Source organism: Melozone crissalis, unplaced genomic scaffold (assembly GCF_028551555.1).
Source record: "Melozone crissalis strain CALT ecotype California unplaced genomic scaffold, PUWL_Pcris_2 ptg000007l_1, whole genome shotgun sequence".
NCBI lineage: Eukaryota > Metazoa > Chordata > Aves > Passeriformes > Passerellidae > Melozone > Melozone crissalis.
The window spans coordinates 12,895,050-12,920,782 of NW_026535785.1; the positions used below are offsets into that span (position 1 = coordinate 12,895,050).

The window sequence follows — 25,733 nt, forward strand, 5'->3', positions numbered from 1 at the left end:
GTCCCTGAGGCACAGAGGGGAACCAGAGCCCCTTGGCTTGGCTGTGATCCACCCACCTGCAGGGCTGTGTCCAAGGGCTCCCTTCACCTCCACTGGAGCACTGAAGAAAGACTTCAGCAATTTTGAGTCTGTACCCAGCCATATCTCCAGCTCCTATTTGAAAAATGGACTTAAGCTACTTTCTGGGGGTATAAGAATGCTTACTTAAGTAGAAGTAAAATTTTTCTTTCAACCAGCCTTGTGCTTGCAGCAGTGCAGAATCTCAGTGCTTCCGTACCCCAGTGTCCATTCAGGCAGTGACAGAAAGGCAATTCCATGGTATCTTGGAAGTTGCAGAAAATGTTTCTCCTTGAGAGTGTGTGGATGGCAGGACAAATGGGACCTGAAATGTGGCTCAATCTCAAGGCAGTGCTTTCACTTGATGTAACTTTTGCTGTATTTCAGGACTTAGTGTGGCTTAGATGGCAAACCAAGAGCTTCTTACTGAAAACATAACACAAGCTCTTTTTAAATTTCACACAAAGCACACACAAGATCACATGTGGAATTAATTTTCTGCAAGCAACATCCTTTTTTTAAGTTTTTTCTTTTTCCTCCTTTCGTACTTTTATTTTTTAATTTTTAAAATTTTTAAATGTCATTCCTTCTTTAAAATTGTGAAAATGACTAGTCAGTTATCCTAGCAGATTTGGCTAGCCTTTCTTAAAAAAATGTTGCTGTGGTGCTTGGAGTATTGTTAAATTTTAATTATTAGTAGTTACAAAGCTAATAAATTACAAGACTACCAAAATCTATTCCAGCCATATTGCTGGGTTTCATTCAGACGCAGTCAGATAATTATAACTAACAATAATTAAAAATTAAAAGTGCTGTAGGCACATACCCATCATGTTGAGTCTGCCTGCCTGAACATTCTTTATGGACTGCAAAACCACAAGTTTTATCTGTGATCTGTTTGCACAGTAGGGAAGAGTTTTTACCTATAAGGTCTCTGGTTTTCAATGTGTGTGTTAAAATTCAGAGGAGGAGGAGGAGGAATTTATGGCTGTTTGAAACTTTAGGGTTAGGGACAGGCTCTGGTAAGGACCAAAGCTAAGAAAGTCCGTTGCAGACTATGTGGGGCTGGTGCTGGGTGTGCAGCAGCTGCAGCTGGGGCTCTGTGCAGGGGATGCCAGAGGTTTCCTGGGCCTGACATCCACAGAGGTCAATGTAAGAGCAGGGGCTGCTCATGCTCACACACCCCTGTGTGGTTTGTCAGGCAGCTCCTTCTTCCCCTGCACACAGGCAGGGGGTGTTCGCTGGGGCTGCTGGGACAGTAATGGAATCCAGGCCACGTGGCCTCTTTGTGCGGCCACTCTGCTGCAACAAAGGAGGGTGCAGAAAGCTTGAATTGCCCTGTGTGTGGTGTAGTGCCAGGGTGAAACGTTTTCATTTGGACAGATGGTTCTGATCAATATATTGCTGCATCTTTATCCTGTCTGAGGTCTCTTCAGTGGGAGGCACAAAGATCTCTCACCTGAGATGAAGATATGTCTGGCACTGGAGCAGCATGGCCCATAACAAAAACCCCTCCTTCACTTCTTAAACGTTAGGGCCATTCTGTGGCTGGCCCTGGCTAGCAAAGTGCGCACAACTTCACATTAACATGTGCAGAAAACCCAGCAGCCGTGCAGAGTGGAGAAAAAGAGCAGGGAGCCAGGTGAAAGGCATCGTTTTAGCCATTAATGCACTTAAGCGCACCCAAGTGTCAACATGTGTGATCAAGTGTAAGGAGGCATGTCGCTGCAATGTGGCAGGGCTGGCACACACACGGGGCTTCCTCCAGCAGAGATGGCACTTGGAGCTGCTGCTCAGGCTGCCCAGCTAAACCCGTCGTTGCCTGTCATCTATGCCCTAGGGCAAGGGTCCAACCAACTTTTGCGCAGGCACCATGCCATCCCAACAGATGGGCAGGAGTGTAAGCCGCCAAGAGACAATGTATATGCATCAATTGTGCTTATTGAAAGCACAATTCCTGGCTGGAAATGTTCAAATGTCTATTTATTTTGAGATAAGATGCCTTTAGTTAATGGGTAGGGAAATTCAAAGCTTAGCTTTGAATTAATTCCTTTATATACCTTACAAAAGATAATGGAGATGTGGAAGTGTAAGATGTGGTGATTATGGGGAGATCTGTTAATGGTCTGTTGTGACACAGAATCCTCCCTGAAAGTGACCCAATGTGCCAAGGTACTATTTGCCTCTAAGTACCAGAGACCAAATTTTGTAGGTGCTGCACATAACTGTACACATCTCTGGCTCAATACATAGTGATATGCAAGGAGCCAGCCTTTTACACTGGCAGATTTTCCTTTTCCTTTGCACACAGGTGTACAAGCTCACCTCCCCTCTTAGTGGCGGAAAACACTTTTACTTTTTGAGGCAATGAGGGTGATACATTAATCCAGAACAAAGCTAGACTAGTTTACATATCTCACAAAAGAAATTTGTTTTCCATATGACTAAAAGAGAGAAAAATCATATAATATGCTTTTATATTTGACAGCATTGCTGCCCACCAGAAAGGATAAATTATGGAAGCATCCAGAGAGAAGTCTGTATGCACACATTAAAGGGTGTTCCTTTCGCCTACTTGTTAGCTTTATTCAATTAAGACTTGTTAGTGTTTGTGAAAGATGTGCTTTGAAGACCCTTCTGAATATACAATTTGATATTCATAAGGATCCAGGCATACTATATGTAAATAAATAAAGCAGGAATGTTGTACTTCCAGATCCATTAATGCATTCCCCTCCTCATGGCAGCAGAGCACACAGGCTGTGTTAAACATCCATCCTGACCAAAAGGAGGAAGCACAGGAGAAGAAATGAGAAATGGATTTTCTTTCAGAAAGACCAGATTGCACTCTCTGGTCTGGCAATAACAATTACTAATGACATTTAGAGAGAAATTAAGGATGAGAAATGCAAGTTGGCATTTCAGCAGTGCCAGTCAGTAACATTGCATCAGAGCTCACAGGAGAGATGAGAAAAAGTTTAGGGATGGAAAATTAATTTTGTTATGTCAACAATTAACAAATACCTTTTCTTCATTCTTTACCACACTATCACTAATTACCACTGTGATAGTATTTAGCAGCTCCTCAGGTGAATGAAAATTTCAGCACTTTGAAATCCTTATTTCTAGAGTCAAAAGCACATGTTTATGTTTTGCTGTGTTTTGTTGAACAATGAATGATAGAAAGAGGTTCAGACTGACCAGGGAGGGAGAGCTCCAGGATGTGTATAGCAAGAAAATTCTGTGGATTTTCTCTGCAGATCTATGTGGTTCTTATAACCATGAATGAATTCAGTTTATCAGCACATTTTCTGAGGTGGTTTTTTTGGGGGGTTTTTTTTTGGGTTTTTGTTTGTTTTTTTTTTTTTTTTTTCTGTTTTGTAAGTTTGAAAAGGCAAGGTTGAATAATATACCCTGTTCCATGCTGGACAATTTTGGAGGAGCCAGACATAAAGCCTGGAAACCTCAGTGCTTTTATTCCAAAGACCTTCACGTGTTCACAAGGTGACACCCCTGTCCCCACAGGAGGGTGGTAGGAAGCCCTGCTTCCTGCTGCTGTGTGGAGAGGCTGGAGCACAGGGGCCATAAGCTGTGAGCACAGGGGCTGTGAGCGTGGCCATGGCACAGCTGGCTGTGCAGGAGCAGCGTCCTCAGGGACAGCACAAGCGGCCACCCCTGCCTGGCCCTGCCACGCTGGGTAGCACATGCCTTTGTAAGCAGGGCAGAGCCCTTAAAATAGAAACAGAACGCTTGTGTAACATGTAGACAAATAATTTTTTTTTTCCTTTTGTTTTCTCTCTGAAATGTCTCGTCAGAGATTTTCTTTGCTGGTGGGAAGAGATGTCTGATCCAGCCCCTTTGATTTTCCCCTGCTGTAGTGGCTGCTGTGGAGCATAGTTTGGGGTCTGAGCACAGACTAGCTCCGTTGCCTCCTGTAAGTGTCGCTAGCATCCAGAGGAACTGACTGTTTTTCAAAGCAAGAGGGATGCTGCACTGGAAAGGGCAGAGTATAAGCATTATTTAAAGAAAATAGTGGAGCTTGATCAGCCTCAGTTTTAAGGAGCTCATCAGGGTGCTGTACAGCATCCTTTTAAAAGTTCAGTCTCTTCGTTTGCTTGGAAAGACTGAAGTGGGGATGCTTGTCCAGACATAACAGTATATGCCTGAGTGTTTTCACAAGAAATGTCTAGATCATTAAATATAATAGGTCTCAGCTGCAGTTTTGATCACTGAAGCATGCACACAATTCATCACAGCAAATTAGGTACGTCTTTGTAACTTATCTTTCTGCAATTTGCTGGCACTTCTAGAGAGCTGAAACTTATATTGGATGTGCTGCAGAAGCCATTTCAGATAAAATATTCTGTGTTTATTGTTGGAGAACAAGGATTCCCTAATAACAAAAACATGGAGCAGTGTATGCTTCTGCTCCTGCATCTTGCAGAACCAGCAGTAGTACCAGCAGAGATCCCCAGCCACATTCATTATTTATATATTTCAGTGAATTTCTTGTCTGCAGTAAAAGAGATATAAGCTTCAACATCAGTCTGTGCCAAATTCTATGCTACAGCCCATTCAGAAACCTGAGGCAGCCGTGGTTCTCAATCATTACACAGCCCATTTATCTGATTGGAGTTTTGTCCTCTCTGCCTTGCAGAAATGTTGCATGTTCTTTAAAAGCTGAGTTTGACCTTTGGAAAGAAAAGGCATTTGCTATTTTAATTTTAGGGGGTTTTTTTAGAGAGAACCTGAACCTACTTAAATGAAAATTGGCATTGAAAAGCAGCAGAGTTATTGAAAAGCATTTACTTTATTACTAGAAGAGAACAGACGCTAGTGGACTCAAAAATTACATTTCAATGGACTCATCAGTTTCAGTCACTAGTTAGTCTGTGAACAGATGGATATATTTGTAGCAGTTAACATGAATTTATGCCCTGGAATTTTACATTTGCCCTAAGAGCACTGCTATCTTAGTTGCTGCCTTGAAGGATTTGGAGATTAATTTTATTTTTTGGAAAAAAGATAAGTTTGTTTCTAATCGCAGAGATTTCTTACATTATAGAAATCGCCTCAGCTTTCAGAAATATGAATGATATATAGCTTCTATGGAAGGAAAATGTTGTAAGAGAATCCCCAGTACAGCTGCTGCAGAAAAAATAAACATCTCAGCCTAAACCTAGATAAACCCCTGTGGACTGAGAAAATAATTTTCAATAACCAGATATTTTTAACTCTGTGTATGAAGGTAGTAATCACAGTCACCTGTATTTGCATCTAGGGTCTGCCACAGTCTAATTGCTTGTCTCTTTCCACCCCTGCCCCACTAAATTTTAAGGCTTCTGGTTAACTGAGCAGTGCATTAAGCACTCCATCTCCAAAACAGAAAGAAATACTGCCCTAGCCTCTACCATGTGGCATCTTTAGGTTTCAGGGATTTCGTTTAAATCTGAAATTTATGTCCAGGAGAAATAAATTATTAGATTGTAAAAGCAGCTGGGGAGGGAGTAAATATAGTCTCTTTTGTCCTCTATATCATTTCCCCAGGAAGATAATAAATGTGTGGCAAGCGTCTTGTGTTTCCTCTGTCATACAAATGTTGTGTGTGTGCTGTATTTCAGATGTGAAGCTTAGACTCCACTTAGACTCCAGACAGGAAATCCTGGAGTGATACTGTACTGCTCTTTCCTACTGCTGTGGTGCTGGTGGAGGCCCCGTCACTTTTACTGCTTAGAAGGAATTTGAGAAATAATTTCGTGAAGAAATTTAAAAGCCCTTGTGTGTACCCCTGATTTCCAGAGTAAGAGATTTAGGGTGTAATCCTAGGGTTTATCTCCTCAGCCAGTGGAAGGCAGCAGGAGCAGCAGCCCTGGCTGCTGCAGAGGGCTGAGGATAAGGGTCCTGCCCTGTGACCCCATCCCAAGGGCCAATTTTCCCAGGGGGATTTTGAAGACTGTAAGAGAAACTCCTATTAATTCCTCCCTGCCTTACCTGTTCTCATTCTTCTGTGAGGTCAGATACATGGAGCAAGCATGATGAGTGGCCAGGAAAAAAATTGGCCAGAACAGCAAAAGGATAAGGAATTGTTAGAAAGTCAGTGGTCTACTGGCTTTTCTGCCCCTGGCTGTGTGTATAGGGCTGTCACTGCCTGTACCTCCATGCTCCTGTCAGGAAGGCTGTCAGTATTCTCAGTCCAGCCCATCTCAGGGATCTGAAAACAAGCCTGGAACAGCCTTGCTGTTTGCTTCTTCTGTTGTTCCTTCCAGAGAAGTACATTCAATCATATACTGTTGTTTGCCTATTTATACCCTGCTTTAACGTTGTATTTTGAGAGTAGTTTTATACCTCCCTTTGACCAGAGGAGAAAGGAAAAACCAATTCAGAATACAGCTTCTTTTCATGTTGTGCCTGTTCTGCTTATGTAAAATGAGAAGTGGTGGGAGTGTTTGGTGCAGGGTTGGGTGCATGTGTGCAATGACCCGACCTGGGCAGTAATCACCAATGTTCCCTTCATGTTAATGGAATAACTTATGAGATACTAAACTGTCTATCCTCAGTGAGGTGATGGGGCTTTGTTGGAAAAATCTGGATGATAGAGTGAGATGGTATGTGCTGATGGGATCAGTGTAGAGACAGCTCGTGGCTCTGTGCAAGGTCAGCTTGGGTTCAGCGAGGCTCTGTCACCCCAGCTCTGCATGAGCCAGACCAGATTTGGCAGCAGCAGTCCTGAGCTTATCACTCAGCTGTGCTCGAGCTGATGCACTGCAGAGTGTGTTGTGTGTCTTGTGTGCCACATCCTGGGCAGGCAGTATGGACACCCAGAGGTCACCTCCATGCAGAGCCTGTCCCCACACCCCCATTGCCCTGGCTTTGCACCAAGCAGGAATGGCCAAAGCAGTGCCCACACTGTGCCAGCCCTGGGGGAGAGCTCCTGCCTGACCACCCAGCCTCCTCATTTGTTTCTGCTGCACAGTTAAACCTGAATAAATTGCCATGGGCATTGAGGTTTGGCTGTGTATGGCATATCTGTCATCTGTGTGTTACATTATTGTGTCTCCAAAAGGAGCAGTGAGGTTGTTTAAAACATATTTACTTCTGAAAAATGTGTCCTCCTTTGGGGCTGGCACATGCTCTTAGTCTTTGCATGAAATCAGGATTGTTTAAGATGTGGCATCTTGCTGTTTAAAAAGCAGATTTTCCTGAGACCAGTGATGCTGTTGTAATGGAGTAGCAATGGCTGGAAAATCCCTTTTAACCCAGTTGTTTTGCACACATACCATAGCAATGCTGCCTTCCTGGTTTGTCCTGTGATGTCTTCGAGGAAAAGGCTCATGTTGGGGATGTTTTGTCCCCTCTTTTACTTACAAGAACAAATTGGGCATGGCTCTTTCACACTCCTAGCTCCTCCAGGGTTAATTCCTTGCGGCAGTGGGCAAAGCACAGGTCTGTCTGCAGATTTCTGCTCTGCCGGTGGCATCTACACTAATGGGGCAGCATGTAAAGCACTTCTGTAACCATGGCCTTGCTATTTTATAGCAGAGCTACTTGCATTGGAGGATTTTTATTCCCCTTTTGAAATTAGAAACCAGCAATAACAACCATTATGTCCAAGGCAACAGGTCACTGACCAGCTGTTTTGTCAGCACCAGCAGTGTGTGGGTGCCATGTGACAGGAATATTTATCTGCCCCTAAGAAAAGTGTATCCATAACACAAGGCAATACAATTTGTCAGATCAGTATTCCATTAGAGGGAATTTTACTTAGTTGCTGCTTCTTAAAGGAATTAGTGGTCGAAGGGCTGTGGTCCTACTGCAGGCAGGTGCTGCTTGTGTCAAGTCTGGCTGTCCACACTTGCTTATTTGGCCCAAGGAACTTGGATCAGCTGCAGCCCCCATCATTCAGTGGAGGATGTTGCCTAAGTTATGAATGTGAGACCTGCCCTTGTTCATTTGCATTAAAATTCACAGTTAAGACAGAAACTGTTATATACCTGTCCTTAATGCCAGGAATACCTAGCTGGTGCAGAGGGGAAAAACAACAAAAAGTATTCAGATGTTCAGTGGCCCTTGCCATACCAGAGAACAGCAGAGCAAGTTTTAGGTTCAACTCTCAATTTCCTGGCTTTTGTTGATTTATATTCCCATGTAAACAGTCCCTCAGTGAAGCTTTGCCCTATGCATTCTAGCTTCTAAAGGTGTCATATAAAGTGCTTCACTTTTGCTCTAAGTATTTTTCCCCTGGTCCTATAATAAAGACCCAATCAGGAAATCATTTTGTGTTTAGAAGAGTCACACCATGTTCCACAATGATGATTCCAACCCTCACAGAAGTGAACAATTAACTGGCTTATGCAATTTGATTTACCTTAGATCAAGGAGGGATTAATGAGAGCAGATTTGGATTGGTTTCTAAGAAATCAACAATTTCATGCTTTTGAGAGGAAAACCTAAGAAAGATTCCTGTAAAATGGTTTACCTCTTGAAAACTATTTTGAAACATTGCTTCCCTGAGTAGGACCTGTAAGTAGATTGGAAACAGGTCAGCACTGGGGTGTGCATTGGGGTTTTTGGTGTAGCAGGGGCAAAGGAGTGTCCCTGTGGGCAGGAGATGCTTTCTCTGGTTACTGAAGCTGAGGTTTGAAAACAGACTGGAAGTGGGTGTTTGCATTGTCAAGGACAGCTTTGGAGGGTCACTTCAAAGCTGGGCACAGGCATGCTGGGTTTGTGGCACATCGTGGAGGAGCAGGGGTGGCCGTGGCTCCAGTGACTGTGGGACCAGCTTCCCAGGAAAACACGGGCTGACCAAGCCCAGGTTAAAGCAGCACCACTGTCAGCAGAGCAAAAAAATCCTGCAAACCATTTTCTGCTCTTGGGATCAGAAATGGCTCTGGAATCCAGTCAGGGAGTAACAGTGGGGCTGAGGAAGGAGTGAAGGTATCCTAAAAATATTATGGTTTCATGCGCTTCTGACAACAGTAATTTGTCCCTCTCACTTTATATTTAGGAAGTGTAAGGTTCTTCCCTCGGCTTATTTTTGATCTTGTGCATGGCATACTGGAGACTACAAGGATGCTGATAAATTTGCATTTCTGAGTGAAATTCTCAGGAGCGTGTGGTCCCTCAGGACAGGTATTATTAGCTCCTTGTTTTCATTGGGTGCCTCAGTGAATCACGGTGTGTTTACAGCTAGTTTCTCTAACAGAAGACTCTGGTTATCTCTTAATAATGTATTCCTCAGTGCTTTTTATTTCCAAAGTGCTATGGTAAGGAGATTTTCCCAAAGGCTTCAGTTTGCTTTTGTGCTTCAGTATTTTACCCAGTGTTTTTGGAAGAAACATAGAGACATATTGGTGAGGCATTTAATAGAATACAAGAGGCTATGCCAGGCTTAGGCTATGCTTGGAGTTCACTTGCATTAGGCTCAACTAGGTTTCTTCTGAGTTTTGGAGAAGAATAGAGATGGCAGATCTAGAAGACTGATGATACAAAATTATTAGTCTCAAGTGAAAAGGGGAAGGCATGTTAGGTGAGTTTTCGAAGTCTGATTAGTACTAAACAATCTGAATTAGAAGAGAAATTGAATTCATAAATCGTCTAATAATTCTTAGTGGATATGAGGAAGCTGGCATGGGAAAAATAACTCCAAGAAAGGTATTTGTATAGAAAGGTAATTTTTCAAACCAGAATAACTGAGAAACGCCTATCAAAATCCAAGAATGGGTTGAAATGGGCAGAAGCAGTGTGGTCAGGAGCACTCTGAGGCCCGGTGGGACGCGGGGCTCGGCCAGCCCTGCACACCCACACCCGCAGCTGCGGAGGAAAAAGAGTGACTGGGAAAAGGCATCAGCATCCAGGCAGTCACGTGTGGAACGGCTTTGCCCCACTGTAAATGAAATTAATTCCAAATCTTCCCTTAGACAGCAGATGAGGTGCTGGGTCCTGAGCACCAGAGGAGCCAGGTAGGTTTGTGGGGGGCTGAAGGGGTCCCTCAGGTTAGCAGGCACTGAGGGAAGCTGCTCATCCTCCCCAGTGGGTACAGAAACCCCAGGAGAGGCTCAGTCCCGGCACAGATGAGTGTTTGTGTGTCCCAGCACCAGTGAAAGGTGCATTTACCCCTGGAGTAATCATGTGCAAGCATCAGAGTAACTCAGAGGCAGCTATTTCCATTGGAAACGGGCAACTTCGCTTTTCAGCAGACACCAAACCTCCAGGCATATTTTCTTAGACACTCAAAATGATTTTTTTTTTTTCCTGGTTCAATAACTTGTAAAGGACAGCTTTCTACCTGCATTTGTTGAAGTGCCATCTCAAAGTGTGCTGACACAGGGACTGACTGACGAATGGCAAGTTATCAGATGCTCAGAGATGAAGGCAGCTGTAACACAGGCAGCCGGTGCCTTTCACAAAGGATGTGCCACCTTTCGTTTGCCTCTGCCTCCATTTCAAGGGACTCTTCAAATAAAGAAGGGACATGTGAAACTGTCTTGCCTGACAATTTTTTTTTTTATTGCATACCATGATAACTTGGAGTCACTTGTTACAAGCATTTTATGTAGTGGGTGAAATACCAAGGGAAAGGAAAGAAGTAATATTGTGCTGCCTGAAAAACTATGATCTAAACATATAAATGTCACTGCATAAGTTACCTGAAACAACTGGAAGGGCAATTAACACCTGGTTTTATGGGAAACATTGGTTACCTCTATCAGTTTTAATGAAGTGTATTAACTAAATTGTGTTCTGAGTATTCATTCAGCCCTGTTTATGGCACACTCTTGAGTACATTTACTGTTTGTCAGAAGTGCAAACTAGTGAACATATGAGGCTTTAAGACAGGCCATCTGTTAGTCTTAGACCCTTGGATAATTGTCAAACAGTTCTAAAAATAAGCATATACAAACTGCAAGGGGGTGCAAAGGTGATTTTTCTTTAGAGTCTGATAGCAAAGGGAAAGTAGAAACCAGAAATTAAAATTCAAAATAAACACTTTACCCTGTAAAGCAAGCTTGCTCTCCTTTCTTTCGTTCTTTTCCACTTTCTCTTTCCTTTCCCACCCTCCTCCTTCAGTGTGACTTTTTTTAATTTTTTTTTTTTCCCCTCTTGCTCTTCTGGGTCATGGCATCCCTTGAATGCCTCTCCAGTTTAGGATTAGAGCAGCACCAATTTAAGGCTCACAGCTTTCTGTAGAGAGCATAATCTCCAATGGTTAAAGCACAGGTCATCTTGTGTCCTCTGCCTAAAGTAATCCTTTTATAAAGTCAAGGCATAAAGATTTTTATCTTTATGGATTGCTGTTAAAGGGAAATAGTACCTGTGCACATACATGTGTATGCTTATGGATATGTAATGAGTAATAACAGCTGAGAGATTTATTTTTGGACCAGTTTGAATTCAAAAGATGCAAAACACTGAAAAAAGATTGATGCAGATGGTATTTCATAAATATTTAGACACTCTAGCTTCTGTTTGTAGCAATTTGGAAGTTTTGTTGTGTCTTTTTTTATATATATGTTCAAATGTGAGACAAACCTTTGCTTCAAGTTAATGCCTGAATCTGAGGTTTAGTTTTTGTCTGGCAAGCTGTGCATGTTGGCAGTCAGTGGAGGCATCACTTCTCTTGTTTCCCTGCTCAGTAAAGGGAAAAGGAGAGAGAATGGGGAGGAGGAGACACACAGACCCAGTGGTTCCCAGCCGTGACCCCAATCTCTGGGCTTAGGATCCGACAGTGAAGGGGTGATAGAAGCCTGAACAGAGGTGGGGAGAGGCAGAAAGAAACTATCTGGGCTCTTACCTGGGTCTGGAGGACCCCCCACACCCTGAGGAAAAAATATTGGGATTAATGATCACCCAATGGCTAATTACCAGTTCATTTTCATGTTGGCCAATTGTCACATGAATCTATTATCTCCATAATTCTTATTGAAATTATTTAAGGAATGGTTTCTGTTCATTTCAGTGGCATTTGGAAGGGGAGAGAGGCTTTGTAGCCTTTCATCAGAGTCCCGGTCTCTGTGTAACACTGCAGAAAGCTTATGAATTTTACCAGGGGGTGGGGTATCACCAGCCTTGTTAGGCCATTTCTTAACCTTTCTATAACATATGGTCTTTTAGGGGTATGTGCTCATGTACATAGACAGTGTATTTGTAAATGGCTGAGAGAAAATGTATAAATCCATAACAGATGCACAATGGCACTGTAGACTGGATGTGTTATGGCCCCAAACCATTATCACACCCCTCACAGTTGCATTTTATTTTTTTCACCTGCTCCTGTGTAGTACACCTGTGACTTGTTGGCAGTGAGTGTCGTTGCAGGGTGGGAGATTCCCAGCTTGACTGCCTGGCTTGGAGCTTCGCTCCATCATTGCTGCTTTTTGTGTGTTTTTTCTCTCGATCTTTATATAGCTTGTAAGAGTTCTTTGAACTGTTGTAAGTGATCATCTTTCAAGCCTGATGCTTTCCTTCTTGACACAGAGCTCTGAAAATGGAGATTGTCATGCCAGTGTTTTCATATTCATGCATGTAAAAAAACCAGAGAAATATTCATTGTGGATGTCCTGCACAAATGGCTTGATCTGCATCCAGAGGGCAGGCAGGGGGTGTCTCCAGGGAAGATCTGGAGAACAATCAATATCTACATGGACAATAATTAACCATTCTTTGAAATCTTTTTATTTCCTGCAAAACCCATCAGCCAGTTCCTTGATCACAGACACTTCCATAAATGGTTCATTTGAGGATTGTGCAGCCAGTAGAAAATTCCACTTAAACACTGAAACAGCCCCGAGACTTGGGGTAGTTGCATTTTTCCCACTGACAAAGCTAATGGAATTGCTATCCATTTTGCATGATTATTAAGAAAAGAAGGGATTTTCCAACCTTATCCTATAAATAAGCTGTGACTTACTTGATCTTGACAGGTGACTTAGTGCTGCTGTAGAGTTTTCCAGCTGCAATAATGTCTCAGAATGATGTATTCAGTGGGGTATCAGCTGTGAGCTGTGCAGAAACCAGGGGGTCTAACAGGAGCTGGGAAGAACCATTTTTCCTGTTCAGCTTCCAAATGATGTCGTGCCTCCTGCTGGCCCCAGACGGGCACGTGTATGGATGGCCTTGGAGCTGCTAGGCATGTGCACACACACAGGAGTGTTCCTGGAGGGCCTGCATTTTTGTGGCTGCTCGGTTTTCCTCTGGAAGCCACCATTAAGGCTTTTTTATTTTTAACTATAATTTCTGGAGTTGAAAAATCACACCCGAGCTGTTTTCAGCCAGCCCACCCTCCTGCTGGAAAGGTGGGTGAAGTTTCCTTAGGCTGCTTAGGTAGCAGCACTCCTGTAGTATCACATGTTTCCAAGCACTTGCTTCCTTCTGGTCTTTATGATTTCCTTCTGCTGCCTGGAACAGCCCAGTGCTCCACTGGGGTCAAAACTGTTCCTGTGCACAGGGCATTCTTAATACTTGATTTTCAATTACTCCAAAAGCCTGATCAGCCAGGAGAATTTTCTGTGTCTGGGCACACAAAAAAGTGCTAACAAAGGTATTTGAAAAACCATTGATCAAATATAGCAAACACACATGTGAGAGAAGAGACATAAACCCTGAATGGGTGAGATGCTTTCTGACATCTGCAAAGCACAATTCTAATGAGCTGCAGATGCTCAGGGCACAAGGAGTAGAAGCAAGAAGATAAGAAATTACAATTATTAGTAATAGGAGACAAGTTTTTTGGAAGGCATGTTTTGAAATACATTTTAGTATGTGAGAAACCTATATGGGTTGCAGAGGATACAGAGAGGTTCTCATGGGACTTTCAAACACACACAGTGGTGGTTATTTAGCCTTCACCCAGTGTTCGCTGGTGCCTGGGTGTGCAGGATTTGGCATTTGTGCCCGTGGCTTGAGCAGGATGTGCTCAGAAAGGCAGGGGAAGGATGCAGAGCACACAGGCTCTCGTGTCCATAAGCATTACAGACCTGTTTGTGAGGCCCTGTGTAAAACCTGGCTCTATCTATTAACTGCATGGTCCAGGCACTAGCCAGCATATTGATTGTCATTAATGCATACCTGGGGAATAAATGGTACATTCCCAAGATACTAAGACAAAATAAAGATTTGCATATGAAAAATGTAAATTTTTAACTCCTAGCCCTATGGCACAGCTGATTTCTCAGCTCCTGCCTAACCCAGCTCCAAATGGCTGCAGTATTTGAGTACAATCTGTTTGTTCCTTTGACAAATTCTGATCCCAAACCCAGTGTATTTCTTGTTTTGGGAATGTTCAGAACATGTTATTAGCTGATGTTTGAGGAGGGAGGGCTCCCAATAAAAGCTTCATTATCAGATTTAGAGCCACATACCATTCCTTTATTGACCTGCCTGGTGTAATCAATGCAGCAGCCACACAAGTTTGAAATCATGTTCCCTGACTGTAGGCTGTGCGTCATGCATCCAGTGCTGATTGTGCATTATCTTTTAAATGACACTGCCTAACTAAGTATGGATTTGTCTACCACGAATAGCCCTTCTTTCAATTTGAAGATGGTAAACCTTTTGGGTTTTTTATTGATATTCAGGATGACCTAAAAATAGAACTGTAATGAAGTGCACAAGGAATGGCCATTGTTAAAATGCTGAGGAGTGTGTGAGCACAGAGGAGCCTGTGTATTCTTTCACATTTTCATGCTTCCCCAGCTAGGTTTAGTGGGCAAGCTTCTTGTCAGTGCTGCTATTGTGTGTGCAGGGCTCCATCCATCCTCCTCCATAAAGTCATTGTTAGACTTGAGATAAACACCCAGCACTGCAAAGGTCACTCCTTCTTAAGGCCAGGAAAATTTCCATGTATATCAAAGGAAAAATCTATTGAATTTTGTGTTTGGTGGTGTTAAATTGTCTAAAAGCAAAGCAGTTTCAGCCGTCAATTTGCGAATTTCTGATTTGTGGTTCTGCATATTCAGTGTCAGGGGTGTCTGAGAGGGCCGATGCTATGCTGAACAGGGACTTTATGATTTCCCAGCTGGGATTTCGTTCGCAGGGGCTCCATCCGTGCTGCTGCCCCGCTCCCGCCGCCCGGCCCGGCACGCCGGGAGCTGCGGCGGTGGCTCGGGAGCTCTGGCCGTGACTCGGGAGCTCCGGCCGCGGTTCGGGAGCTCCGGCGGTGGTTCAGAGCTCCGGCCGCGGTTCGGGAGCTCCGGCGGTGGTTCAGCGCTCCGGCCGCGGTTCGGGAGTTCTGGCCGCGGTTCGGGAGCTCCGGCCGTGGTTCAGAGCTCCGGCCGTGGTTCAGAGCTCCGGCCGTGGCTCGGGATCTCCGGCCGTGGCTCGGAGCTCAGCAGCGCTTGTGACACCTGGCGGTCGCGGCTTGGGAGTGCCACGAGCGGGCCGAGCCGCTCCGCTCTGCCGCAAACGGGGTCACCGCCGCCGGCCCGCACCGCCCGCCGCCCACCAGCTCCTTCCACGGGCGATCTCCATCAGGGAGATGTCATCTCTGGATAAAGCATGTAAAAGAGCGTGATTGCTCTTTTATCCTGATCACGAGGTGATCAGCTGTGGAATAGCGTAGAAGGACCAGATGATTTATGAAAAGTTAAAATATCTTACTTTATTTTAAAGCTTCATCACTGTAAATAAATAATTAGATTCAAAATTCATTTTGTGTTTAAAAACTTATTCTTCAAGCTGGCGGACTTGCCCGGCTCTGTTATTAGGCAGATGGAGACTAGGGAAATTGCTTAGGCTTGAAATAGCACAAATGAATTTTTATATTTGGGGATGCTGGGGACTCAGCTCAAGAAAACCTCACCATGAACCACTTCTCTAGTTGCTCAAATAATTGGATAATCATACAAATAAAGCTAGGCTTATGTGTAAAACTGGGGTTTTGTCAGAACACAAAATGTGGGTGAATCGGTACTGCCCTAAAAATACGCTTCCGAGGTTGGATCCAGGATTTATTGGCTCCTACACAAAATGGCAAGACAGGTCAGCATCCTCTGATGTGAGATACTGTGATGACATTGAGGCTATTAAAAATCTACCAAAAGGAAAAAAGCGAACAAAAGAGACTCTAAACTGCTGAAAGAAATGTATAGAGAAAAGTACATTCTTTAAAGAGATTTAACTTCTGGGTTACATGTCCAGCCTTTTATCTGCTGGGAATATTACCCTGGTGCCTGACCTGGCGGTTCAGCTGTTATTGCCGAAGTATTTCTTGGACTGAGAAGTGTGTGTCACAATCTGGTGTCTCTTGCTGCCAGTGCTTGCACCCGGTACGAATGAGAATAAAAGAGTAAAATATGGCAAGGGTTCCCTCACGATTCAGATTTTTATTTTTTTAATTGTTACAGTGAAGGGAATCCCTAAAGGCAGTTTTTTTGCCCATGAAGTTACCATTTTCTTTATATGTATTGAAAGAAGCAAAAAAAAAAAAAAAAAAGAAACCTTCATGACTGTACTTGGCTTGTAGCATTTTTTTTTCTAAGTTCATGCCAGCATTAACAGATCTGTCAGAACAAAGCAAATATGTCATATTGGCAGCTGTTACTTATGAGTACTTTTTCTTTATTGCATTTTGTTTTGTAATAATTGAGAAGCTTTTATGTTGAGCTCTGCATAAATGGTACTGAGTGGGAGGGTATGGGCATGCTTTCTATTATTCTGCCCCTCATGCATGTCTCCTTTTTTCGTCTTTCCAGAACCACACATTGAGCCAGCACGCACAGTGAGCCACTGGCACTACAGGACACCTCTCTGCAGAAGACTTGACGGTGGCACAGTGGGGAGGACCATTTGAACATTACATCCAATCAAAGTGTCATTTGCAACCCAGATGTAAAACTCTAATGATTTGGCCATGAGGCGCTGCTATTATAAGCAGCTGGAAATGAATATTAATGGAAGAGATTAAAAGTATTCCATGCTCAGTATTTTTTATTGTCCTGCTTCAGCTAGTGTACTTTAGAGCTTCTGCTTCTGACTGAATTTATAGTGTTAGATAAATCTGCTTTGATGCTGTTGCCCTTTGTTGCTTCTTGTATTATATTGATAGTTAAAGATTAGGTGTGATTTTTTTCTTTTTTGTTAACTGCTTTTTAATTGCAATTTTAGGTAACTGTGCATTGTGATGTGATTGCTTGGCTATTGTCTGAATATTTCTTTTTAATTTTTTAATTAAAGACTAATGCTTTGATTGGATTTGCCAGTTCACCGGACAGTGATTAAAACTATGTAATGAATATAATCGGTTTCAGTGCAACTGGATGGTCTGCTTTATAAATGTGACTTAATCTGATTGCAATAACTAGTACAGTTCAATAAAGGGAATACATGAGCTTAGCATCAGAGCTTGTCTGTCTGTCAGTGCCCCCTGCATTGCTGCTGCTGCTGGGGTGGCTGAATCTCAGGGATCACTCACCTGATGGCACAGAGCACTCTGCAGCCCAGGAGGAGGGAAAGCAAAAGCCATGGTTCTGTGTCTGGTATTGTGTTTGCTTCTGGATGTACCTCCCTGGCTCCACGGTAGGTTGATGTGAGGTAAGAACATGTACTATGAAAAGGTATTGCTAGCTTATAATACTCATTAATATTTTAAAATTTTCATCAAGAATAGAAGAACCAGACCTATAGCTGCCTTGCCCATATCTCTGTGCTTCTTTGTTTTAATACAAAAAAAAAAAAAGTTTCTGCATTGTGTACAAGTGCACAGATATTGGATCAGGCCTTGCAGACCATGGTAGGAGGCTGCATATTTTACCCACCCCAGACCCCCAGGTATTGTAGCTCTGTGTAAGTGACAACAGAGCCAATTGCTAGGCTTTCTTTTACTCTTTTTAAACTTATGTTATGGTAAGGAGGTCAGGGAAACAGTCATTTTAAGGACCATGGACACCTCTGGAAAGTTAGAAAGATGTAGTTCTCCTGGTGTCTCCAGCTGGAGTGAATCATAATCATCATAAATATTCAGCAGTTGTGACAGCTGAAATGATGTGGTTATCCATTCCCACAAAGTACAAGGCTTTGCAAGACTGGTATGGGAACATGCACAGTCAGAGCCTTTCAAAATCGCTGCACTGAACTAGAGCACAACTTCTTGTCATTGGGCCATGTCTGGGCTTGGGGCATGTAAGTGATATTTTGTAGGAAATATGTTTTCATGGACATATAGTCAATGCCTAAATTACTTTATATAGTGAGCTTTTTTACAAGTGCAAGGGTGGCATAGCTTGTTGATGCTGCAGCCCATGTTTTCAACAATTTAGATCCCTGTTGATGTTGACAGTGCTGTGGCACACACACAGTTCCTTCAGAACAGTATGGGAAGGCTACAATCAAAGCACAACTTCAGGCACAACTCAAGTAGGGTCATCCTTACAGCAGGAAGCACCAGAGCAGTCCTAACTTAAGAAAAGTTACATTTTTCCCCAAAACAAAAAAAGAATGTCCTGTTTGAGACAAATGATTGACGGTTTTTATTCTGCTGAAATAACATTTCTAGAATGGACAGTCAGAGTTTAGGCTCAAATGTGGCTTGTGATAAATTTACAAACCCTAATATAGCAAAACTAGGAATGACTTTTCTTAATTCGAAAGAGGACAGTTCTGTTTGCATCTAGATTATTCTTAGCTCAATGTTTCTTCATCAAAATCACACTGAAATGATCCATTTCTGTAGAGGAGCATTAACTTTCAACCCGATTATTTCTCTCTAAACCACAGAACAGATGTTTACGGGCTGAAAAATTAGTTAATGAAATCACCAATTCATTATTCCTGTTCATAATAGAAGCATGTTCCTAACTCAATTTTATTGCTTTAAGATGGGAAATGGAAAAGTGTCCTGCAGCACAGGCTCACAGACTTTCATGCCTTTGCAAGAAAACCTGGGAATGTACAGCAGCTGCTGTGGAAAGAGCTCATGTGCCATCTTCTCCATGCCAAAGAAAGGTAGCAGGTTCTTACAATGCAGATATTGAAAAAGGAGGCTTTTTGCCTGACACTGGTTTGAAATTATGCTGGATCACTTCTGGGTAAGCCTTCAGAAATGAAAAAGACGTAGGTTTCTACCTTCAGGAAAAGGTACTGCATTGTGAATCGCAAGAGCTGAACTGATGTTTCCATGCAGCTCAGGGAGTTAGTTAGTTGCCTTAGTAGTGCTGTACTGAAGCTCATGCCTTTGTCTGAGCATCTCCCTGCTGAGTAGTTAAAAGGAGGTGCACAGTCACTGTGCTGAGATGGGGAGCTCCCCACGTGGGGATCCTGTTTGGAACTGCATATATTCCCCATGTTAGTGGGAATGTGGGCATGGGTCAGGGTGCTGGGAATCTGCTCAGCCCAGCTGTGCCAAGCAGTGCTTAAGCTCATGTTTCACATGTCCCAAACCCTGACCATGCCATGGGCAGGGTCAGAGTAAAAGGATAGTTTGGTTTTCCACCCGGCCTTTGAAAGGTAAGTGCCCAGTTTGTGGTGATTGGGACTAGGGCTGGCCCAGCCTCATCCCCAATGGGCTGCAGCTGTGAGCAGCAGGTGAGCAGCACTGACAGCAATGAGCCATGGAGTGCCCAGGGGCACTGAGCAACCACCAAAGGGAGCAGAGGGCACACAGGGGCAGGGCATTGACAGTGAGGGGCACACAGGGGCAGGGCATGGACAGTGAGGGGCACACAGGGGCAGGGCATCAACAGGAGGGGATAAAAGGCTGGGCTAAAGAACAAGAAGGGCAGATGCTTGCAGCCTTCTGAGGTGGCATGGTGTTACTCTGGATAGGTGAGTGCTCAAAGCCTTCTGCTATTGTGTGGTGATACTCTGTGTGTTGTGGCTGTCTCAACAGCAAAATGTGCTGTGACAGGTAAGAGTCAGTGAGGGCTAGGGTCCTGCTCTGTCTTCATCTCTTTTGGCATCTGAGCCGCACTCATGAGCAGCCCAAATCAGGCTGGAGAAAGGGGCTGGACTGTGCCCCCACATCTGGGAAAAATAGCTGTGGTCCTCTTCTGCTGTTATAGTGTTTGGGTAATATTTGAACACCAACGACTAATGCCACTTTTTAAATATACTTCTTTCCTAAGACAATATGGGGGAATGTGCAGAAGGCTTGCCATGAATCTACTGGGTTATTTTGTGCTATTTTTGCGATAACAAGGCCAATGTGAACAGTCATCATTACATGGCAAGGGATGGTGCTGCCTTGATAACTGCTTTCTTAGGGGCCAAAAAAATCCAGTTTAGGGTGTGGGGGTGAAAGCTACTGCAAAGAAGCAGAGGGAGAGCTGCCCACTTTTCTGTTCCTGCCATGGAGCTGTATCTGTGACACACTGGACCCCTGCAGTTCACAGAGGTGATCCTTAGCCTATGCTAGGGTGCAGGATTGGTGTCTGACTCTGTTTTTGAGAGCCTGGAATCTGGCCAGGCAGGGCTCTGGGGGGCAGAGCTCTGCAGCACAACGTGGGGCCTTTGTCTGGTGCTTCCTGTGCTGCTGGTGCCACAGGGGAGCAGGAGCAGAGCAGCCCTGCACTGGTACAAAACAGCTTTGCTGCCATAGTTGCAATCACACCAGGGAGTGCTTTGCCAGGGTAGTATATAGTTCCTGTATCCGTTAAAAGCTCCTAGGGAAAACAGAGCCTAACTGCAGGTGGAAAGAAGATAATATCACAGCTTCTGGTACATGTCTGAGGTTTCACCCCCTTTTTCTTAGTGGCCAAGAAGTGCTGCTGAAGGGGCATTTGGAAAACAGTCAGAAATGTTGGGCTCCAAAGGCAGCTATATTTCAGTAGCTATGACACGTTGAAAACAGGCTGGAGAGCCTTTCCATAATCCCTGGATGTTTCCCTGCCTATCTGTGTAACTTGCAGCTCCTGTGTGGTGGTGCAGACAGGGGCTGGCACAGGCTGTTCAAGGTGTGGGCAATGTGGATCACTTACAGTGCAAACCAGAATTGCTGAAATTCTGGCTGAGGATGGACTTTAGGCAAAATGTCACTTTATGATCCCAGTGGTATTAGGACCAGTGCAGTGTTGGAGATAATGAATAATTCTAAATCTGAAATGTCATGCAGTTTAATATCTTCATGTTTAGAAAAATACTGAAATATAAATTCATATAAACACTAGATTAACAAAGGACTTGTATTTGTAGCAGTCTACTCTGCCAGCCCTCATGCACTGAATGATCTTTGCGTTTAGTTTCCAACACATCCAAACCAACACATCCAAAACACATGGAGATACTTAGTCAAGAAGTAAGCTTTACACATTTGTGTTCTACTTGATGCTTGTGTATGTTCTTTTCTGATCCATCACCTTCAGTAAGGATCACCACCTCCAGTCTGGTGCCTCAAAATCTTGGAAAAAGCAATGTTTAGCCAATTGCCTTCCAGAAGAAAGGCAGACAAAAGATGTTTGAGGACCATTTGAGAGAGTGGGTGACTGATCACTTTGTGCTGAACATCTTTGAGTGAATTGGGCAAGATCACCCTGCTGAGCAGGGAAAAGTCAGGGAGCCAAGGGGTGTGTCCCTCCACAACCTGACTGCCTTCCCAGTGGCATTAAGGAAAATTCCGCCCTGTAAATCTGCACATTGTCCTTCCAAAGTGTACAAGTTACTCTATCTGACCAATGTCTAAGAGTAGACTGGGGTTTGGTGTGTTTATCAGGCTTTTAACGTGCAAATAACTCTGGTGTGAACAGTAAAAATTTTTCCCATGGTCTTCATAAATGGTTTCTGTGTTTTGGCTCACACCCTAAAGCAGGGTGGTTTCTGCAATCCCCTCTCCTCCAGAAGCACACTCTAAGTTGGGCAGAAGTGCTGTGTCCCTGTGGAATGCTGTCAGGGATCAGCCAGGCAAGAACGGCCCCTGCGAGTGCTGTCCTGGCTTTGAGCATGAGGGCCCAATGCATGTACGGCCACAGAAACCCAGATGGTGGGAGCTGCCGCAGCCACGGGGCTTTGGAGCCGATAGGAGCATGGTGTGCTCTTCATTGCTTTGTCTTTTTCCTTTTTTTCTCATTTTTGCCCCTTGTGAAATGCTTTGTTCTTAGTTTTGTCTGTTTTTATTACATTGCTGCTGTCCCAACAACTGTGAGGTCCCTCTCCTGCAAGTGGAAGAATATGCCTTTTGATCTGTGTATTTGTGAATTATTGTTACTTTCCTGACAAAAGAAGCACCAAGCAGCATCTTGGCAGATTAGGCGACAGAGGGAGACAGGAGGTGTCCAAATGAGAAACACGGAGCACCCTGAGAGCGAGACAAGACATTGACTGATCACCTTTCAGGCAGCTCCAGAGGAGCGCCGTGTGCGCTGCCCCGAGAGCCAGCTCAGTTCGGCCATCAGAGATTGCCCTTTGCTGTAGAAAAAGGGAAGCGTTCCCTGGGGGGGGCCAGGAGGAGGAGGCCGGGGCCGGCCTTGTGCGGAGCTGCCCCTCGTCGGGCCCCGCTTGGCCGGCCCTGCCCTTGCCCGCGGCTGTCCCCTGCCTTTGTGTCCTTGTGCCGTCCGCGGCCATCTGTGTCCCCGCGGCAGGGCCGCTCCCTCACGGCCCCATTGTCCCCGCGGCAGGGCCGCTCCCTCACGGCCCCATTGTCCCCGCGCTGGGCCGCGCCTCGGCCTCCCCTCACGGCGGGGGCGCCGCTGAGGCCCTTCGGGGCGGCTCCCTGGGTTCTGTAAATCGGAACTTTGGTTCTGTTTTCTGGAGCGGGTGAGCTCCGTGCTGGACGCGAGCTGCGGGGGCTCGGGCAGTGCTCGGCTCTGTGGGGTTTTTCTCCCCTGTGACATCTGTGGGTGTCACAGCCGCCTCGTGAGAAACATCACGCTTCAACCCTGCTCCTGAGTGCTTTAGGGACATCAATGTCCCCGGGTAAGGTGATGCTGTGACAGCGTTTTCACCGTTTTACCTACACTTGGCTCTTAAGTGCTTTGTCTGTATGGCACAGTGCAGTCAAGCTGCTCTGGCAGGGTGGAGAGGCAGTGCTGGGTATTACTGAGCTGTGGGAGCATGTACAGACCAGCTTTTCTGGATTTTGCCTCTCCTGATGTTCCCAAGTACGTGTTGGTGTTTAAAGCCCTGTACAGCACTGATAGTATCCTCAAAAGGAAGAGACGAGAGAGTTAGTGAGTGCATGGTAGCACTCTGTGTGAGAAATCCTGCTAGATGAAGCATCCCCTCTTGAAAAAACCTTTAGTCCTAAAATATTTTTGGATCAACTAAAATCTTCGTTTGATTTTTTTTTTTTTAATCTGTGTCTTCAGTTTTACATGACTGGAACAGATACCTGGCCCCTTCTCTGGTAACAAATGAGCAAGCAAAACGAGCCCTCCAAGCTGCATGCGCAGAAGCTGTGTCCCTGAGGCGCTGGGCTCTTCCTCACCAAGCCTTTAATTTAAAGGAAAGGGAGAGAGAATTTTTTTTTCCCTGGTTGGAAGCAATGCAATAAATAAGTGCATCTTCTTCCAGTTGCAATTTATAGGCACTGTTCCTCAAGAAATTGGCTTCTGTGCATGAAAGCTATAAATACAGATGCTGTGCTTCTTCTGTGCGTTTTCTGGTTTATTCAAGGTATGTCAGTGTAAGCCTGTGATGAAGAGAAGATTAAGGAAGTGTGCAAATGAGTTCAGCTGATGCTTTTGTAATGGTGCTAAATGGTCAAGAGCTTCCATTAGCCTAGGTAGAAGAAACAGTTTGGGTTGCTAATTAGCAAGACAGAGTTTCACCCAAAGTAAGACTCAGAAACATTTGTCTTCATAGTGGGCTTCTAGCTTAAGAGTTGGTCAGCTGTAGCATAATTCCCAATAGATATGCAATGCCATTATATGTTATATTACAGTGTATTGCCTCAAATGCTTAAACACTGAAACCTGGAAGATGAAACCGTGATTGAAGTCAGAATAAGGTCTCATATACAGAGAGTGGAAAGAGAAATGGATAGTCTAAAAGGAGAAGGAGGGCAACATCTGACTTGTGTCAGAGCCAGTGGATGCAGTGCATGAGTTTAAATAGCTTCGCCTCTCTCTCTCTAACTGGCTTGGTTGTGTCTGTGATGATGCCAAGAACAATGGTCTTTAATTAAAATCCCATCTTCCACTTTGGTTTCAGTGCTGAAGCTGATGGCGTGTGTGGGTGCAAGCACAGGGCCAGGAAAGCTCTCTGCTGAGTGGAGCCATGTCCATGATTTCTGTCCATGGCTGCTGTACCGCCTGTTCTGTTGCTAGGCAAACCCAGAGTTTTGGGGATGACTCTCTGTTGTGTATACTTCTCATCTGATCCCTTGCTACCTGGGTTATTTTTTTTCAAATTCCAGGTGTCTCTTTTTGCTTTTTCCATGTTCCCCTCCCTCAGCAGTGGCACCTGCACCGCCCACCAGGTTGTGAGTTTCCCAATGCTCACACAGTGGCTGGAGTAAGTCTGCCATGGGAGAATCTGCTGTGTTTGGTGTGGCTTGAGAAGGCAGGTAAGATTTGTTTTGTCCTTGCAAACAGGAATGCCAATGCCCCTTCTATTACTGAGGGGTTTAGCACTAATAGAGCATAAAATAATAGAGCATAAAATACCAATTAAGTCTGGAGTCATCCCTGCCCTCCATTTCTCATTTCACAGAGTATTTCCAGTTCTTGTTTCATTTCATCAAATTGTACACCAACCTTCTCTCCTTTCTGGAAACTGCCAGAAAAGTGCATCTTCTTTTGTGCTGCACTGTGAATATGTGCACAGGCATTTCCCTTGGCTTCAAGGAGCTAAATGTTCACACACGTCAGGCACACTAGGATCAGAGTCCTTGGTAATCTGGATAATTTAGGTAACCTGACTGCATCAATGATGCACCAAGCTGTGGGAAAGCAAAAAACTTTAATAAGCTGACCCCAAATCCTGAAATATTTTTGTGTGTGAGAGAGAAGTCTAGAGGGAGGGCAAAAAAGAGTCAACATATCTTTACGTCTTTGTGGTTTGTTTGCCTGTTTTTTGTCCAAATGTTATTGAGAATAGAAACAAAAATTACAGAAGAACCACTAAGGAACCCAGAATACCCCCATTGTGTGTGAAACCCAACTGGAACAAACAAAGTAGTAGGTGCTGGAAATATACACACTCAATCTTTGCAGACACAAGTAAGCACCAGAGCTGTAAATTGGACCTGAAAAACCAACTTTCTCTGCAGAGCTGTGTGTGGTTCCTTTTCTGAGACCTATCAGTTGATGCTATTCAGGCAGAGCTCCCCAGCTCAGCTCTGTGCTACTCTGCCCATAAGGGTGTTGAACAAATATTTTGTGTCCAAGAGAGACTCATTAATGCCTTTCAAACCGGATGCAAGTTCCTCATTATTCTTCTGCATAGGTCTGGTAATGGGATCCTCCTCTAGAGATGCCCTACACAGATGTCTTTAGGAAATGTTGATGGCATGAAGCAGGAATTGTTTTCACTGAAAGATTTATAACCTTATAACCTTTCCAAGCCTAGGCAGTGCAAGTAGGCTGAGAACCAGCAGCAAGGGGTTTCTGACTGCTGCACTATACTCTAATACTGACTAACCCAGAGAAATCATTTTGGTCTAAATTTTTGCTGTTCTGGGTCCTCAGTATGAGGAATGAAATGTCGGGGGGTTTTCAAAGGTACTGAGTGTTTCTGGCTGCTATTTGAATTGGAGGTTTAGAGTCCTTATTAAAAAAAAAAAAAAAAACCAACTCCCCCTCCCCCCAAGCCCA

General features: G+C 44.3%; 1 protein-coding gene across 6 annotated transcripts in view; it reads left to right on the forward strand.

Moving 5' to 3' along the window:
- The window catches only part of ZNF423 (zinc finger protein 423), a 281,707-nt gene extending 264,326 nt beyond the window's left edge, over positions 1 to 17,381 (forward strand). For all 6 annotated transcript variants that reach the window (XM_054269386.1, XM_054269389.1, XM_054269388.1 and 3 more), the window contains one exon: positions 16,746 to 17,381. In XM_054269386.1, coding sequence (XP_054125361.1) covers positions 16,746 to 16,775 — 30 coding nt within the window. In that variant the 3' untranslated portion in view covers positions 16,776 to 17,381. The remainder of the gene's footprint in view (positions 1 to 16,745) is intronic.
- The last annotated feature ends 8,352 nt before the right edge of the window (positions 17,382 to 25,733 follow it).